General features: G+C 32.9%; 1 protein-coding gene across 1 annotated transcript in view; it reads left to right on the forward strand.

Moving 5' to 3' along the window:
- GRID2 (glutamate receptor, ionotropic, delta 2) overlaps positions 1–19,324 on the forward strand; it is a 1,246,697-nt gene that overhangs the window by 223,743 nt on the left and 1,003,630 nt on the right. Inside the window, exon 2 of the mRNA XM_012647158.1 lies at positions 5,874–6,029. Coding sequence (XP_012502612.1) covers positions 5,874–6,029 — 156 coding nt within the window. The remainder of the gene's footprint in view (positions 1–5,873; positions 6,030–19,324) is intronic.

A 19,324-nucleotide genomic window follows, 5' to 3' on the forward strand; every position in this document is an offset into this window, starting at 1 on the left:
GTAACCTAAACATCTGTACCCCCATAATATGCTGAAATAAAAAAAAAATAAAAAAAAATAAAAAAAAGAATCGACTATGCTGCTTCAAAGAAAATTAGAGATTCATTACATGTATCATGTTTGGTACCTTTAAATTAAGTTTATCCTTTTTAAGATTACCTACCATAAAGAATTTATATATATTAGGCAAAATTAAACGAGTAAAGAGTTTAGACTTTGTGACTGAAAAACGATTAGCTATCTTTGATTTTATTTGCAACTATGAAATCCATAGTTTGGGGTTATTGTTTCATATATGTCTTTCTAGATCATACGATTTTAAGCATGAATTGATTGTGCAAGAGGAATGTAGATTTGTTGATGCTTGCTTTCAATTTTGACAGTATTTCGTATGTTAGTTATATAAATAAGATATATATATATGTGTGTATATATATTTTTTTCTAAAATTCTATTATGTGGAAAGTATCTTCAAAATGTACTAAAAAAATTCTCAATATTTTCAGAGAAAATTATGGGCTAGATGAACACATTTTTTTTCTCCACTATCTTACCAAGTAAATAATGTTTTCTCCACTTGCCTCTTAAACATTTAAGACAAAAAAAAAATTAAATATTCAAACTGAAAATACGAGTGAATGATTAATATCTTGCTGAATAAATTGAGTCTTCTGGAATCATGGTAATGCCTGTGATAATAAATTGATATGCAAGTACATTTGCAATTCTACTCTTGTTTTAATTCAGATTTAGTTGTAACTTACATTCTTCTTCCTTCTTCCTTTCTCCTTCTCTTCCCCGCCCCCCTTCTTCCTTCCTCTTCTTTCTTCTTTCTTTTCTCTTCTTTATTTTAAGAGACAGGGTCTCGCTTTGTCTCCCAGACTGGAGTGTATTGGCACAATCACAGATCACTGTAGGCTTGAACTCCTGGGCTCAAGTGATCTTCTTGCCTCAGCCACCTGAGTAGCTAGGACTACAGGAGCACACTATGACGCCTGGCTAATTTTAAATATTTTTTGTTTTTTTTGCAGAGACAGGGTCTCTCTATGTTGCCCAGGCTGGTCTCAAATTCCTGGCCTCAAACAATCCTCCTGTCTCAGCCTCCCAAACTTCTGGGATTATAGACATGAGCCACTACACCAGACCTCTATTTTTTTTAATTTTATTTTTTTAAAAAAAGAGGTACTGTAATTTGTAAGATACCTGTTGGTTTTATAAATTTGGTTTGTACAATAATTTATTAACTTCCAGTGGGCATAGCTACATTAATACTTTTACACATGACACATGACAATTAAAATTTCGGACTAGCATGGTTTTAATATTAATATAAATTATGATTATTTTCACAGGTACGTTTTTGTAGACCTTTGTCTAAGTTTGGTATTTGTTTATATATTTTCTAATTTGTCTATTAGTCACATGGAATTTATATTCAATAGTATTATATATGATACAACTCTTTAGAGTTAACATCCTTTCTAAGATATAAGAAAACATGTAAACATGATATAATTTGCATTTAAGAACATATATGTATATGTCCATATGTTACTATCATTGTATAAGAATTAAATAAGAACTTTTTTCCCCTCCCATGGAAAGAGAAGAATATCAAATACTAGTGATGCTAATGACTAATTATAAATTGGTAAAATAGGAACATTTAGGTGTTCCTTTTCAGCCATATAGCTTAGTTATTCTTCCTTTTACTTTGGCCAATGGGAAGAGTACATAGAGTATATTCTATTGATCAAACACTGTGTGTGTGTGTGTGTGTGTGTGTGTGTGTGTGTGTGTGTCTATATGTGTGTAAGTGGTGGAAGAATTATTTCATCTTGACTAGTCTCATCTGGTTTTCACCTAAATGTTTTAAAGTAATATTGGCCATAAAAACATGTGAATTAAAATACATAGGAAGGAACTATGTATGTCATGATGTTAACTACATAGTTATGAATGTTGAATTTGAGAAACTATATAGTTAAAAAAGTAAATGTAGGACATTTGATATTGGATTATACCAGTAATATCTGTGTATTAATACAAAGGGTAAAGAGTTGACATTGCTATGACTATTGGAAGTATGTGAAATAAGAAAGGAACTTCTTTTTTGAGATTCTTCCCGTGGGACTCACCAGACTGTTTGCAAAATGCTTGCATTTAACACAAAATGCTTTGTGCACCCCTTCAGGAAAAAGCCAAATATAAGATGAGATTTTATAGCTGAGAAAAAAGTAAATAAATAACTGGGATTTGAAATGTTGGCTAAGATTTCCTGTTCTTTGCTTACACTGTTTGCAATAAGATGAACTGTTTCTTCTGTGTACTTCCTTGCTGTTTGCAGAAAGATGAACTGCTTCTTTTGTGCACTTCCTTTCAGTATATCTTAATTCAGCACAGAATTGACTAATTTGCTATCATTTCTGCAGGTTTTTGCCATTTGTTAAGCTTGGTTTAATGTTTAAGACACTATTAAGTGTTCTGTCAGGTAATAGTAAAATGCTTTTATCAAAAATACATTACCAATACTCAGCAGAAGTCAATAACATCACCAGCTATAAAACAAGGCTGATTAGAAACTCTTCTTTTAAAAGACCCATTTAGAATCCACGACAAGCTGAAACATCTTTATATAAACACACGTCATTCCTTTGTGAATAGACATTTATATTATCTGATTTTAAATTAATTGGTTATTTCAGCTTCAATTGAAGGCAATTTATATTGTACATCCTAAAAAACTGCTAAAGAATTTATATGTCTAAATCTGATAGTATTAAACTCCCATGTAATGATTAATCTAGATTGGTATAAGAATTATCACAATTTATAATGATTCTTTATGAAAGCGGCTTAAATTAGTAACATAAGTCTAAAATTTATTTTCTAAATTTTTTTTGCAAAAGCTTAGTTTCTAAAGTAGAATTCCATCTGGTTTAGAAATCACAGGATAAGTCAAAAAGTAAAGTCTGTAATATATATTTTATCATATTAATAAAAGAGTAATATTCTGGCTAATATATATCTAGTAACATAATTAGGAAGCATTTAATTTATATGTCAATTAAAACTATTTGGCTGGGCACCGTGGCTCAGTCCTGTAATCGCAACACTTTTGGAGGCCGAGGTGGCAGGATTGCTTGAGGCCAGGAGTTTGAGACCAAACTGGGCAATATAGCGAGAGCTCATCACTACAAATATTTAAAAAAAAAAAAAATTAGTTGGTTGTGGTGAAGTGCGCCTGTAATCCCAGCTACTTGGGAGGGTGAGGCCTGAGGATCTTGAGCCTAGGAGTTCAAGGTCGTAGTGAGCTGTGATCACACCACTGTACCCCAGCCTGGGAGACATAATGAGACTCTCAAAAAAAGAGAAAAAAATTTTTTACCCTTTTCTCTCACGCTCTCAGCCATGGGCAGGTATTCAAATTACAAAGAAAATGGAAAGCAAGGGTTCTAGGAGGGGAAGCTGGTCAAAATATTAGTAGAATTTATGCCAATAGAAAAGAACACTGATAAGACAAAGCCAGGTTCACATAATAAACCTCTTAGACATTCTGCCTTCTCTGGCAAAAGTTGATGATCATTTTCCCATGGTGAGTCCATTTCAGGGTAGAGAGGTTAAGAGTAACCTACTACATTTGTCAGAAACTGACACAATTTCAACCTTCTTTATCATGCATTGACTGTAATAATATATGTTTAACATCCTGATCTTTCACTAGAAGCTTTGAGACTTTAGTCACACATGTATAAAATCAACAAAACTGGAATATGTCTGTTTCTATATATAGGTGTGTGCATGTGTCAGCTATATATATTTTTATATATATGTATGCATAGTCTGTTTTATCTCTTTATGTATGTTTGTATAATACCCATATTGTATTTATATATGTAAAAAGATTTTTTTCATATGCACACAATTTTATATTTATAATCACACAGTAAAATAAATAGTGAAGAAACATATTAGGTATATGAATATGTATGTGCATAGGTATATATAGTCTTTTTTTATCATTATATTTACTCTGGACTGTATGTCTTTTGTTAGGAGGGATTTCATTCTTTTCAACTTAAAAAACAAAAGTCCTTTGGCCCGAATGTTTATAATTAAAAATTAAACAATTTAAAAATGTGTATCTGCTTAGAACTATAAGAATCAGAATAATACAGATGAACTATGCATGACCAGATGGGATAGAGTCCCTCCGATTTGCAATAAAGTCAGAATCCCCATAAGAAACTTCTGTTCTTCATAGGTACAATCCTGGAAGGCAGTCTCCTGTAGTGATTTAGAGCAAGGACATTGGAGTCAAGGAGCCCAGGTCTCTGGCTCTAGTTGTGAGACCTTAGGCATATTTCTTGCACTAAATCTTAATTTTAATAACTGTATGTATATCTAGGAGTATACATGTCACATAATTATTTTAAGGATTAAATGAGATACTGTATTATGAAAAAATTAATGGAAAATGTTAAGCACTGTTTGAATTATAGCATTTATTTACTTATTTTGTTGTATATATTTAAGGCATAAACTCTGATGCTTTTATATATATACATAGTGAAATGATCACTATAGTGAAGAAAATCTATGTATTCATAACTTTTCATAGTTACTTTTGTATATGTGTCAGAAAACGTAAAATCCACTCTCAACATTTTTTCAGCCTGATAAACAATAGTTAGACATTAGATCTCTAGGCTTACTAATCCTACGTAACTGCAAGTTTATACCCTTCGACCTACTTCTACCCATTTCCTCCCTCTCCCTATCCCTGGTAACCACTATTGTACTCTCTGCTTCTCTGAGTTTTACTTTTTCGATACGAGATGTAAGTGAGATGGTGCAGCATTTTTCTCTCAGTCTTTCTATATCTGGTTCATTCCATTTAGCATAATGTCTTTCATGTTCATCTATGTTGTATTCAAAAAAAGAAGAAAATGCTAGCATTCATTGAAAATTTACTATTTAGTTACAACAATTTACAATTTGCATATATATTATTTAATAAACACAATAATCCTTAGCAACAGATAGTATTGTGATTAATAGATTTTACACATGATGTATGTGAGGTTTAAAATTTGAGTGTCTTGCTCAAGGTCATATACTTAACTAGTGATAGAGTCAGGATTTGAAATCAAACATTTTGCTCTTAGGCTGGTGTGTTTAACCAGTATTCTGCTGACAACCAAACACTCAATAAAACTTAGCCATGGTGCTTATCATTATCATTATTACATATGGATGAAAAATGCTATAATTATCCACTAAGACTTATGTTAGTTCTTCAGGAAATATTTCTTCCTTCCCTCTGCTGAGAGATTTTTATGTCTCTAAATTTTCTGTAAATATTATTGAGTTTACTGTTATAAAAAGATAATGAAACTCTTGTTCAAAAAAGGGGGGGAGGAAGGAAATAAAGAGGAAAAAATTAAGATCATAAGGGAAGTGTGATTCTTATATACTATATAAACAGCACTCAGAAAGTTTCCTGATTTTATCTCCTATTATTCAGAAAAAGTTCTTCAAGCTATGAATTCCTAAAGATCTCATGATATAAGATATCCAATATATTAGCCACTTCGTCATGCAGAAGCTTTTTGTACCAATTACATTGTCTTCCCCATTCTCTCTCTGCAATAACACTTTGATGTACTATTCATCATTTCCATTTGCAATAAGTAACTGTATTCCTTCTCAGCTATCCTGCTGCTTCCAGTACAACGTGTCTCAGTAATAAATAAAATGCATGCTTTAAGTGAAAGTATACATTTTTTAAAACCGTAAGTCTTGGCATATTTCCAGAGAGCATGACAGAATATTTATGTTATTGTTTAATGGCAAAACTCACTTCTTTCTAGGAGCAATTTTTGATGAATCTGCCAAAAAAGATGATGAGGTGTTTCGCACAGCAGTTGGCGACCTTAACCAGAATGAGGAGATCTTACAGACTGAGAAAATCACATTTTCAGTGACATTTGTTGATGGCAACAACCCTTTTCAAGCAGTTCAAGAAGGTAAGTTCTATCAGCAGTCCACTATTTATTTTGTTTTGCTTGTTTGGTTGATTTCAAATGAAAATGAAATTATATTAATATTTGTAAAAAGCTATTAAAGATGGGAATCATTTTTGTACTTTTGCTGCTAATTGGGCAGCAAATGCTGTTTGCAAGTGCTGTTTGGTAGATGTTAATCCTGTTTTCTACTTTTTGAAGGGACAGAATGTGGAAGGTCATTGTATTGACTGAAATATAATATGAAAATGGACATAAATATTTACAGTTAAAAACTTTCCAACATTTTTCTAACTTCAGTGTAAATGAGACATTCCTTAAAAATATCACTTTCTATCAGAATTATGATTTTGGACTTCTCTGAGATAACTGCCACCATGAGTGTTGTTACAACTTGCACTGACATTTCAGGTGTACTCATGACAAATGTGTTGCTGCAAGGGAAACCTATAGACACTAAACACAAATCAAAGATTTTGTACTGGAATTGTAACATACTGACCTAGGCTATAAATGTTTTACTCTCTACAAGGTACCAAATATTAATATTAAAGCATTTTCTTCCATTCTCTGTGTTCACTTGAGTAAATTAAAATTTTTCATTGGTACAAAGTAATACATATACAAATTATTTTTATTATACAGGCATGGTCATTCCTATTAATGAAAATTTTGACTGAAAGATCTTAGATGAACAAAATTTTGTGCTTGATGCCATTAATCTTACTTAATTAAATGTTTAGCTGCTTGATCTACTGATTGTTCATGAAACTATTTGTTGCTAATTGCTATGGTCCGAATGTTTGTTCCCTCCTACCTCCCCCCAAAAATGAATATGTCGATACATAATCTTCATTGTGGTGGTATTAAGAGATGGGGCCTTTGGAAGATGGCTAGGTCCTGAGGGCTCTGCCCTCTTTAATGGGATTAGTGCCCATATCAAAGAGGCCCACGGGAGCTTGTCTGCTCTCTCTGCCAAGAAGGCACCATCTACAAAGCAGAAAACAAACCCTCATCAGACATTGAATATGCCGGTGTCTTCATCTTGGATTTCCCAGCCTCCAGAACCGTGAGCTATAAATTTCTGTTATTTACATTTTTTCTAGTCTAAGGTACTTTGTTATAGCAGCCCAAATGGATTAAGATACTTATCTGTTTTATATTTTATTGTGATAATGTATTTAGACTGAAGAAAATGAATGCAAAATTAAAACAAAGCATTTGCTTCATTAAAAATTTAAATAGGATTTAGCAGAAGAAAAGGAAGATATATGTAGCAAAGTTGGCAGGACATTTTTATTAATAAAAGTACAAACATTAAAGTGGTAAGAAAAATAAACATAAGTGTGTGAAAAGCTGTCCTTTTCATTTACTGTTGTGTCTATTTGATATATAGGTAACTTTTACTGAAATATATTTTTGGTCAATAGTATTGGCTACTGTTGAAACTTCATATTTACTTCTGTCAATTAGAGAATTAAAATGATGATTGGTAGTCTAAAGACTAACCTATATTAGCCTTTTAAAGAAATCTCTATCATATTTCTTTCTCAACTCTTAGTTTTAATGACCAGAATGTCAGCAGGAAAAACATGAGGAACTATTTTTTTTGACTGTTTTCTGAGTAACTGCACGTTAATAATTGAAGACTTGCTAAAATGTTTGTGCTTTTAAAAAATTGACTTTGACTGAAAAAGTAATAGGAAATAAAGAAATGAAGATAATACAATGGTTAGAAAGGAATTATAAAGGCAGAAAAAATATAAATACATCCCTCACACCTTTATTAGAGAATACCATTTGAAAAGTGAAGACAATTTTTAAAATGCTAACAGGTTTTTTGTTTGTTTTGCATATTGCTTTGTGTAATTATTTGGCTGCCAGCTAAATTCTGGAAACAAAAAGTATCTTTCAAAAGAACCATAGTGACTTGAAAGAATTTGTGGCACTTCAAATTGAGAGAGGAAATAAGTTTTCCAGATAGAGACCACTGCTCTGTATTTGTCAAGAAAAAAGAAAGAGCTGGACAGTTTGCCTGATGGTTTCTGATGCTAACAGGATGTTCTGGACCAGTTATTTTGATGGTTAGCTCTGGGTAATGAACCTGAAATAAGTTCCAGGAAGCTCTAAAGATAATTTGTTTCCCCATTCAATATCAGGAAGAATTTCGGTTAATTTTAGAAGTAAAAATAATTCTTTTTTTAGAGCTGTTTTTATAAAACAGTTGAAAAATAAGGGAAAACATTCAACTGAAAGAGAACAAGAAATAATTGAAAAGTACTATTTTCTTAAATATTTGGCAGACATAATTTAGGAGAAAACCTCAATTGTGCCATAGAAGATGGCTAATTTTTCTACTATCACATCTTTTCTGCAATATTATTAAAATCTATAATAGAGAGGGTCTTAAATCACCTTATCTGTTTTCTTTTTTTTGACATTCACAGGAGTGACAAAATAATCAATTCTGTAATTATAACTGATTGTTTACAAATTAGCACTCCTAATGAACTTATAAAAAATTCATGGTTTTGACCTGTCTCTCTCTCTTTCTCTCTCTCTCTCTCATTGTTTATTTAAATTTAAAAGTCTGGTTCTTGAACAAATATCAACATCAAGCATATATATATTTGGTAATAATAATGAATGGCAATAGAGATCACTGAAAAGGTAGATAAATAAAATCTAATAGTCTGAAATACTCCATTTATTTTATTGTTACAATTTTCTCCAACCAGCCATATTTAAGAACTGGTTTTTATTTTAGAGATTTAAATTTCTGTTCACCTTATCTTTCTCCTATCAACACTTAATAAGAGAACAGGATTTTATGATCAACAGCCTATTTAAACCATAAACAATAATAAAGAGTATTAGTATTATTGAAATCATACTTTATAGCTTGGGCTACAGTACATTTCTGGATAGCAATTCTTTTGAAGATGAGTTTCTAGACAGATATCTCACTTATAACTTGGGATTAACATTGCACTTTCTAGAGATCTGACTGGATTGGATCATTTTTCATATTATGTTATACATCAGTCTCAGACCTTTCAAGTAAATGAATAGTAAAAACAAAAAAATTCTTTTTTCACAAAATAATCTAGAAATAAGTCACTTATTTTCAGATGGTGCTTTTTTAATTTCTTTTGAGTGTATTTGTTGATAAGTTGTTGTTCATCTTTTGTGTACTTAGCTGTGGAATATTAACCAAGGGCGAAGAATGTTTCAGGAAATTTTTTAGAATTTTTTTTTTCTCTTGGGTAGGCTGTTTTGGTAGCTGGGATGTAACTTTTTCCCTTTAGAAGATACATGAAAGAGGAAAAAAAAATCATATGGCTATTTTTAAAAACCTACGTAATTATAGGGGTGGAAAATTATATAACTCTAGTTGAATATTTTCATTATATAGAGGAAGTAATTAAGACAGAGAGAAGTTAAGTAATTCTCCTAATTTCTCCTAGGGTGACCAAGCAAGTGTTTAGCAGAGAAAGAACTAAACCAAGACTTTTACACCTGCGGTCCCCAACTCAGGGCTGTGGACCAGTACTGGGTGGCCTATTAAGGACTGGGTGCAGAGCTGCCCCCTGCCCCATCCATGGAAAATTTGTCTTCAATGAAACTGGTCCCTGGTGCCAAAAAGGTTGGGGACCACTGCTTTACACCACTGGAATATTGTAATATTTTTTTGGCTACATCTGTTAAATACACACACACACACACACACACACACACACAAATACATGAAATAATACAATATATTACAGAATTTCACTAAGTACGTTATGGCAGGAAAAAAAGGTAGCAGATTCGGAGTATTGATATGCATTTGATGTTTATTATTTATATTTATGGCATGGAATAGTAGGAAAATTTCAATCTAGGTGATAAACACCAGTTGCATTGCATAAGTCATTTTAGTTTTTTTGGCTCTGGTTTTCCCCATGTGTAAAAAATGAAGAAATCAGAATATAAATAATATATTTTTAAGGTCACTTTCATCTCTATGGTTTTAAGACTCTTCAGAACACATTTCTAGATTTAGAACCTTATAGAAATGATCATTATTATTTTCCCTTTAGAGAAGTTTTCACATTGCTGAAATTTCCTCCTGGTTTTTCTGTGACTGACTTTAAAATAAGTTAAAAAGATACACAGTACCTATTCTTCATTCTGCTACTTCATCCAACTACTCACCACAGCCCAAAGAACCCATTATTATCACCAGAATCCAGAAAGGGTCCTGTGCTGGTTTAATAGACCTGGACCAAAGTAGATGTTGGTAGATTTTTCTTTTTATTTCTCTATTATAGATTGTTTCCTCTGTGGCATCTATCTGCTGTATATAACATAGATGCACAAATGTTTGGTGTGAAAGATGCTGCTGTCTCTAGGGAAAGCAGTGGCAATTATTTATATCATTAGCTCTTAGCTGAGACCAACATAATATGGGCCATGAAAGGTGGAAATTTTCAAGAAAACAAAGTCATGAAAAGTAAGGGTAGTGTATTTGTAAAAATGCTTACATTGGAAGATGAATGCAGACATATGAATCCATCTAAGGCATCATGCATTGATATTTAATGGCAAGATTCAGCTAAAACATTTTTAAATAATTGCTTTATTAGACAAGTGCCTAAAAATTAAATACATAGTGAGTATAAGACCAGAATTATACTATGGAGTCACAAATGAGTCTACTTGAAATAAAAAGTATTAACTATAGCAATTATTTTTGTTTCTACTCTTGTTGCAAAACATTATAAACAATACTATTATAGTTAACAACACCCAGTTTATTAAAAATGTCCAGTGCTTTTAAAATATAAAAATTTGAATAATTTTATCAAAGTATGATTCAGAGAAGTAAGCTATTCTCATTAAAGAGTGCAGCATTAATATTCATTATAATTAAGCAAATGTAATGTTAGAAATATGAACACAAAAGTTCTTTTTAATATAAAAAGCAGTCATAATTAAGAGAGCTCATCTTTCAAGATTCATTCCAGTCCACTTTAAACTTACTCTTTTGCATACTTCAATATCAATATTGATTGCTCCAAAAGAATCTTGTAAAAAGCAGACATTTCACTTTAATGAAATGAAAATTTAGTTGGATGTGCCCCATATATCTTCCAAAATAAACTAATTGCATGTATATGAAGTATGCTTATAAAACAATGAAACTGCTTTCACTTTTGGTTTATGCTACCAGTCTCATTTCTTTATATTTATATCTAACACACACACATATATTTATTTCATGCGTGTAAATAGGATGACAGGAGAGTAGCAGAGCCAGAAAAAGTGTAAGGAAATCAGGTAGGAAAAAGCACTTCTCCAAAACACATCACCATCCATGGTGAATATTTCTGGTGCTATCAGCTAAATCTGAAGAGTGTGGTTATGTTATTTCAGGGCTTAGTCTTATAATGTATATTCTTCTCTGCTTCAATAAGACATTTTTACTGTGACAAAAATCTGCTAATTCCAAAATGCTTAGACAGGATTCAGCAACTTTCCCAGCATGGGACTACAGTGTGTGCACCTCATCAACCTGTGTTTTCCTGGACCAATTTTGATAACTCCAATTCCAGCTTCTCTTCTGAATTTGCTGAAAATAAAATAAACTTGAGAATTGGTGACTCCAGGGGTCAAGAAACAAATCTGGAAGATCATGTAGGTATAATTCTGTTCATTCATTCGTTTGTTTATCTATCTATTTTTTCATTCTTCCTTCCCTTCCCACATCAAAGTCACAGTTGTGCTTCGAATCCCAATGTCTAGCCACAATGCTCTGTGTAACTCTTGTCTACTATATGCAAAGTGGTGGAAGGAATAAATCATACAGTTAAGCGGCCATCTCTAAACATTTGTGCATCAAGAGAGATATTGGATGTCTATTCAGTGACTGAACCATCTGCTTTCTGCTGTGAGTCTGGGATATTTAGCTTGGTCCTTTCCCCAGAATCTCCTACCTACTTCTGTATCACCTTTTCTCCCTGCCTGCCACATTCTAAGGACTGACCCACAAGTTCTGGAATGAGAATGTTCTCGGTACCTACCACCAATGTAGTGTTAAAGTATAAAGCATTCTTTATCTGTTAGAGACAATTGCAAGATACATTTTTTAAACATCTCACACAAACCTTTTCCATTGCAGAATTGCCCATTAAGAGGAATTAATAAAATATATATTTGGAATCTAAGTTTGAAAGTACTCAGTCAAATCAGTCTATCCAAGTACTTCTTAAATGCCTAGTGCTGTTCCAGGATTGAGACAGCTAAAATGGGAGATAACAAAACAGGTAAAGGACACGGTGTATGACTGCAGGAAACATAAAAATGTACTTGAGGAAGGCTGTGGATTTTTAAAGCCATGAAAAAACACTATGCTGTTGTCCTCTACCTGTGACTGAGGTTTTTAACTGGTTAATAGCAGAAAGAAACAAGAAGTTCTAGCTTTTCAAAATTTACTTTTCAGGAAAGAGGTAATTTCTTAAGGAAATTTATTACTTTTTAAAATGATATTAATGAAGATAGAAATTGCATAGCCTAATCTTCTTTTCTGCGATTTATCGTTGTACTCCTGTGTTTGTAAGCCTTTCCCTTATCGCATTTGATATAATACTCTTGAAGTAATGGGTCTCCACTACTGTGAATAGATTGAAATTCAGATGTTTATAGACCTCTATATCATAATTTTATAGCCTTTGTGCTTCAATGCCTTTTGCCTCACTATCTACAATTTTGTACTATTGTATAAGTTACCACAGAAAATATGTATTTTAGCATTATGTGATGCTCTGGATCTCGTTTTGTTTGGAAGAGTCTTTAGCAGCTTTCTCTGAAAGCTGTGTTTGAAGAAAGTAAAGATTTGTTCCTTTATCATTGCTGAAGTGTTCTTTCTCCTACCAATTCCTTTTCTCATCATCATAGCACACCACTTTTTTCTTTGTTTTTCTACCTGTATGGATACATTGCATGCTGATGGTAGCATAATTCAGTTTTTAATCGGTCTTTTATGATATTGACTCAGTAAAAAAATCACCTGTATGTCTTAAAGTACTCTGAATATCTAGTTTATTATTATATTAGTAGTTTAAAAATTACATTTACCTATACTCTGCAGCAGTAATGAGAGTCTATTGTGTAGTCATAAAAATAGTTTAAGTTCACATTGACAAACCAAAGAAGACTTATCTATGGAATTTTCTAACTATTATCTGTATGATTGATATTCAAGTTTCAAATGATCCAGTTTACTTGTCTAATTTCAGAACAAAGAATAAGTTGACTTTTTATTTTCATCTTTACCACCGATTTTTATGTCCTTGACAAATTTTAGGTTTGTGGGAATCACACTATCATAGCATTTTGGTACTCATGCAATATTTTATTGAGTTACCTTATAATTTTCAAAAGAATTATTATTGAAAAGCTTGCTTTCAATAGGAACATACAAGAAGCCAATGTGCAATATGAAATTACATATTCTGGGAAAAGATGAATCAGCAGGTAGTTTTTGGGTGCCTACAAACATTCAGCCTTGAGCTAATTACTCTGCACAAGGCTGTGCTCTCCACTGGCTTCTCTGTAGTCTTACATGGTTAGCTTACCTGTATTCTGTTGCCTTGTTAGGTCCTGACCTATATATGCATCTCTTCTTTTTGTTCTCCCATTATAGTGTCTTTTAAAACTCTTTATTCAGTCCCACTTGACTCTCCATATTGAACTACAAACATTCAGGATCTCTACATTTGGTTTAGTTTATAAATCTTAAGATTGATGCCATATACTTTACTTGGAAAAACATAAATATTAAGTTTATGGGCCATGGAATTAGATACCTGCCTTTGTATATGCATTCTTCTCCATCTCTTATTATCTGTGGGCCCTTGAGCACACCTAATGTCTCTGAGCCTCTGTTTCTTCATATGTAAAATGGAGGTAAATACGTATCCATGGCATTACTATGATTATGTGATTATTGTATACTGATTATATGGGGTTATAATTATGATAGGTGGGTTCCTCTAAATGCATCTTAATAATAGTGACATGTATGATGATTTAGCACCATTGCATGTGTCCATCAGTAAATTTCCAACCCTATGTGAAGTTTCTTTCCCAAACATCCTCTACTACTCGTATTGGTGGTTCCCACAGGTACCTCTGAGTCTAACCTTATCATCTGCCTAATCAGCAACATATTTTTGGCCAAATAAGAATTTCCTTATCAAGATCCTGAATGTTGTGTTTGTAAAAATATTAGAGAATGAAATGCTTTTGCTTTTTTCTCTTTTCTTGGGCTAATTCTGCTAGTCAGCACAGGAAGATGAGAATTATATGTGTAGTATAATTTATTTGGCAAAAAAATAGTGATGTTGCAACATGTGTACTTAGGATTGGGAGGATTTAAAATATCTTTTTACCATTTCTGGGAAGTAGAGAAAGCCTGTGGAGACCAAATTAAAGCTTTCTGATGATTTGTGTAGGCTTAATATAATCAGTGAAGTAAATAATGCACTGAGTCATAACTAAATGGCATTCAGTTGTATAAAGGCATAATGTTGTAGAAGAGTGATATATATGAAGGAAAGTCGAATATACAAATTAATTCAAGGAAAGCGTTATACTTTGAGAGATACATCATCTCCGGTATTTGAGTTTATTTCTGACATGATTGCTTAAAAGGTTATCTTTCTAAGCTTTGCACATTTTCATTACAATTATACGTGGGCATATATTGACTCTAAAAGCTTGGTCATTGGTTTCTTTGAATTTCTTCTAACTATTCTTCTTCAATAACACATGATACCACGTTATTTTCTCAAGAATTTATTCCTCATTTCAAAACATATTTGCTTTTCGGTCTTTGATACTAATATCATATGATGATAAGATTGGATAGACTCAGTCCTTAAGCTACATTTCAAATATGAAAGACTTTACAATGTCTTATATATGAGAAATATATTCCAAAGTGGAAAACAAATATATTTATTTGGGAGATGGTGCGTGTGGGGAAGCTGTTGTACAAATCAAAGTCTGAAACTGTCCTAGTACAGAGAATATTTTTGAATAATATTATTTTGAGTATTCAAAAATATTTTTTTACTTTTGAATTTACACTTATGCAAAGACAAACAGAATGTTTTGAAATTGTCCCTTGTGCTTTTTCATATTATTAAAACAAAGCAAGGTGTAGAGGGCTCAGGTGAGAGAAAGTAACTAAGGGATTAAAAATAAATAATAAAAGAGGAAAAAGGGCACATTCTTACAGGTCTAAGAATAAGAAGTTGACATATCAGTTTCATTCTACTTGCTCACAGATCCTGTTCTTATTCTATTTATTTGCTCAATAAGTTTATGTGTTTAGAATTCCGTTCTTTTTGTTTTGAATCCTAAGTGTTTTTGCCCAGTTTAAGGGAGTTTTATCACTATATTAACTTGTCATGTGTATATACACATATGTATGTCTACATAAAACTATATATATCTGACATACCATATGTATATGCATGTATATATATATATATCATCTTTATATGTATATATGATGTATGTATACCATATATACCTATGTGTGTATGTGTATGTAGTGTATATGTGTATGTGTTTGTGTGTGTATGTATGAGTGCGTATAACAAAATAAATTCACCAAGCACTTCTTTTGGTCTTCCTTCCACTGTTTATTCATGCTTTTCGAGGCATAATGTAAAACCCTATTTATTATGTCTGAGAAAAATGGAAAAAGGGCAGCCTTTGTGTCAAACCACTATCCTTTAGCTTACCTAAAATTCACGCCAGGGCACCATGTGAGCACAACATGAGACACCAGTTTGCACTTCTTTTCTTTGGAAATTTCTTGTAGCTTACATATGGGAAGGGGAAACCAACTGACAGAAAACTAAGAATTACCAAGAACAATTGATTATTTTTTCAAAAATCAAAATTTTATTTGTTTGCTTATTTGTATGATACTTTTTATGCACTGACTATGTGCTAGATTAGGAGTTTATTCAGAAGCATGAAACAGATTTAATCTAAACCCCTAAGTAATTCATAGTCTAGGAAGAGAAATATACAAAAATAAGTAAGCAAGCTAATAATTTCAGTTTTAGAGGAAACAAGTGATATAAAGAAAATTAAATGTTACTAAAATAGTGTGTGTGTGTGTGTGTGTGTGTGATTTAAAATCAGAAGTTTAGTTTTGATAGTATGGTCATGGAAGACACAAAAAATAATATTTCAGCGAATATTTCAGATTGCATAGGAGCTGGTCATGCAAAGATTGACGGGAATAGCATTCCAGGCTATTGCGCATTAGAAAATCATTTGAAGACATGGGCTTGCTGTGTTTGAGGGACTAGATTATCTTTTGAACACTTAAGTTTGTATTCTGTTATTTTGTAGATGTTTATTTCCATCATTAAAGTCATTATTTGCTGGGTAACTATATTACTTTTGAGTTTGTTACCCAAATCTGCTTCAGTTTTTCATACTCCCTTTAGAAATAGAGTATATTCCATAGGAAAGCCTGGTGGTCCTGTAGCTCTCACTGACATCTTGGGCATAGGGACTTCATTATTGGCATCTTTTTGGATTTTAAATTCACCTGTCTGTAACTATGATTTTGAATACAGTTATGGAAACATTTGGGCTTTTCATGTACCTGTTCTTCCAAGGAAAAAGAAACAACATACAAGAAATTAAAAACAAAAAGAATTTTACTAGTTTTCTTGGTCTTTTAATACAAAGTAGTGCATAGAAATATAGTGATACTGAATCCTCGAGAAGAAACCTCATTTTGTAGCTCTTATATTTGATTTGCAATCTGCAATACACTCCTGCAAAAGAATCTCATTTGAAAAACACAAAAATACCATTTATTTACTTATAACTTACTACATCCCATAGACTGGTAAAAGTGTTTCACTTTTTTTTTTTTCACCTATCTTTGTATGGCCTTATGCGCTATAAGGCAGTTACTATTCTTATTGGCATTTTCAGATGAGGAAACTTAGGAACAGCTAGGTTAAGGTAACTTGTCACACTTGAAAAATTTAGAACACAGCCTAAAACATCTCTTTAAATCTTCTGACTGTGAGTCTCATGCATGTATCAGTGGAAGGAGAATGAGGCCAAGGTATTTATTTTCTGTCTTCTTCTATGGTCTCCTTAGGCTGGCTGTGTACCTCAAGGAAAAGCGATGCTTTTCTTGAGGCAGCTTGGTCTAGATAAGTCTCTTCTTTTGAAAGTCATGAATTCCTTTCTTCTCTATGCTTTGGGCTTAGGACTGGTCACGACTTCAGGGCTACTAGCTTTGGATTCTTGTACTATCCCTCATTTTTCTGCTGCTCCTCACCCATACCTATGTAATTCATTTCTCTGAAAAGGAAACCCTTCTCAAATTTTCCTATTTTGAGCTACCATTGTTTTTGTTACCAAGCAATCAATGAGTTTGCTGCCTGATACACATAGAAGACAATACCATGACATCAGCCTTTGAGAAAATAAAAGCCTGTTGCAAGTCAACTGGCAAGGCGACAGGAAAAAAAATGCTCAAATATTTCTCCCTGAGCTAGGGGCTGGGTTGAGTTTTATAAGCATAATGTAGTGAGGTGCGATATGATTGTATTTTGCAATGAGGTGATGCCAGGAGGCATGATACGACTAGATCCTGCCATGAGGTGACACCAAGGCTCAATCTGATTGATCCTGGATTCTATCATGCAGTGTCCGCTTCTTCCTTTAGTCCCGGCTCCTGGGTCAGAGTACTTAGATTCTGCCTGTGGTTGCATGCTTGGTTTATTTGGATATGCTTGGGTTATTTAACCCTCAACCTGGGAGCCCCTGGCAACTGAAAAACACTCACAACTTTGCTACATAAAAAGGGCTAGATCGGTCTGGTACAGTTGCATTTCCTATTGGAATTTAAACCAATATCATTATTTAACTGGTATCAAATCATTTTTAGTGATTTGATGACCTGTCCTATCTAATCAAGAAGTGTTATCTCTTGGAATGTATTATTCAGACTTAAAGCACGCATCTTGTTACAAAATGTAGAAAGAATGCCTCACACAGACCTTTAGCTTGTGTCTTTTACAAGCTGAAATCTGTATGTCCATGTATATTTTAACAGTGCAGCAAAAACGGACTTGTTAGAGACGTTGAGTGGCAGTATCGCTTTAGAAAGGCACTAAGTCTGAGCAGAAACAGAACTGATCTCCAAATAGCCACCATGCATGGTTGAATGGCTGCTGTTTAAGGAAACATAGTTATTTTTATTTAAAAATAACAAATGGAATTAACTTTATAAATGTTAGTGCTCCCGTTACATATTTAAAATATCTTTTAAATAACACCTCTAGTTTGATTAAAGAAAATGATGAATCAGTTCACAAATTTTTGAGTATTTTATTCCATTTTTTTATGGAGAAAAATTTTCATATATCTTTCCTTTATTCCATTCTTCATAGGAGTGCTTTATTATGAACACTAGGGTCCTTATTAAATCACTGGGGGCAGGAGGGAGCTGCTAGTTATTGGTGAACAAATTGCACAGCCAAGATTTTCCGTTATCTGATAACTTTCCCTTAGACATTACCTAGATAATAATGAGAAACTAACAAGTTACAAAAAGACCGTTTACATTTTATCTCTTTTCATTTCCAAGACCCATGGTTTAATAAGTGTTAATGAACAACAAATGGCTAAACATCAGACAGCAGAACAGGAGAAAGAGTAGGAAAAGTCTTACAACACATGACTAGCGTGATAAGGTCCTTGATTCCTTCATTTATCCAACATTGTTGAGCATCTCAGTACAAGACACTGAGATAGAATTAGAGAAGAACATAGAGGTAACTTAGAAGTACTCTGCATTTTCAAAGATCTTTAAACTACACATGAAGTTTTAATATATGTGCATAAATGATATGATAACAAGGCAGTTCAACGAAGGAGGGACCAGATACAGAGTAGGGTAGAAAAAGAGATGACATTTCTCAGAATGGTGATTTGAGAGAGAAGGGAAAGAAGAAATGAAAGGGAAAAGTAGTAAGCCATGCTTTCTGCTCTGAATGGAGAAAAGGTATAAACAAAAGAAGCGGGCATCTTCAAAAATAAATCTTTGTGACTGATAGAAAAATATGAGCTTATGGCTGGGGTGGACTGGGAATGGAAATACCACACTGCAAGGACAGAGACGGTAACTTTTCTCTCAAGGTTTGTATCTTATTTCCAGCTTCAAGGTCACCTCTTTCCCAAACCAGTGGAAGAATAGT

Source organism: Propithecus coquereli, unplaced genomic scaffold (assembly GCF_000956105.1).
Source record: "Propithecus coquereli isolate 6110/MARCELLA unplaced genomic scaffold, Pcoq_1.0 Scaffold26, whole genome shotgun sequence".
Taxonomy (NCBI): Eukaryota; Metazoa; Chordata; class Mammalia; order Primates; family Indriidae; genus Propithecus; species Propithecus coquereli.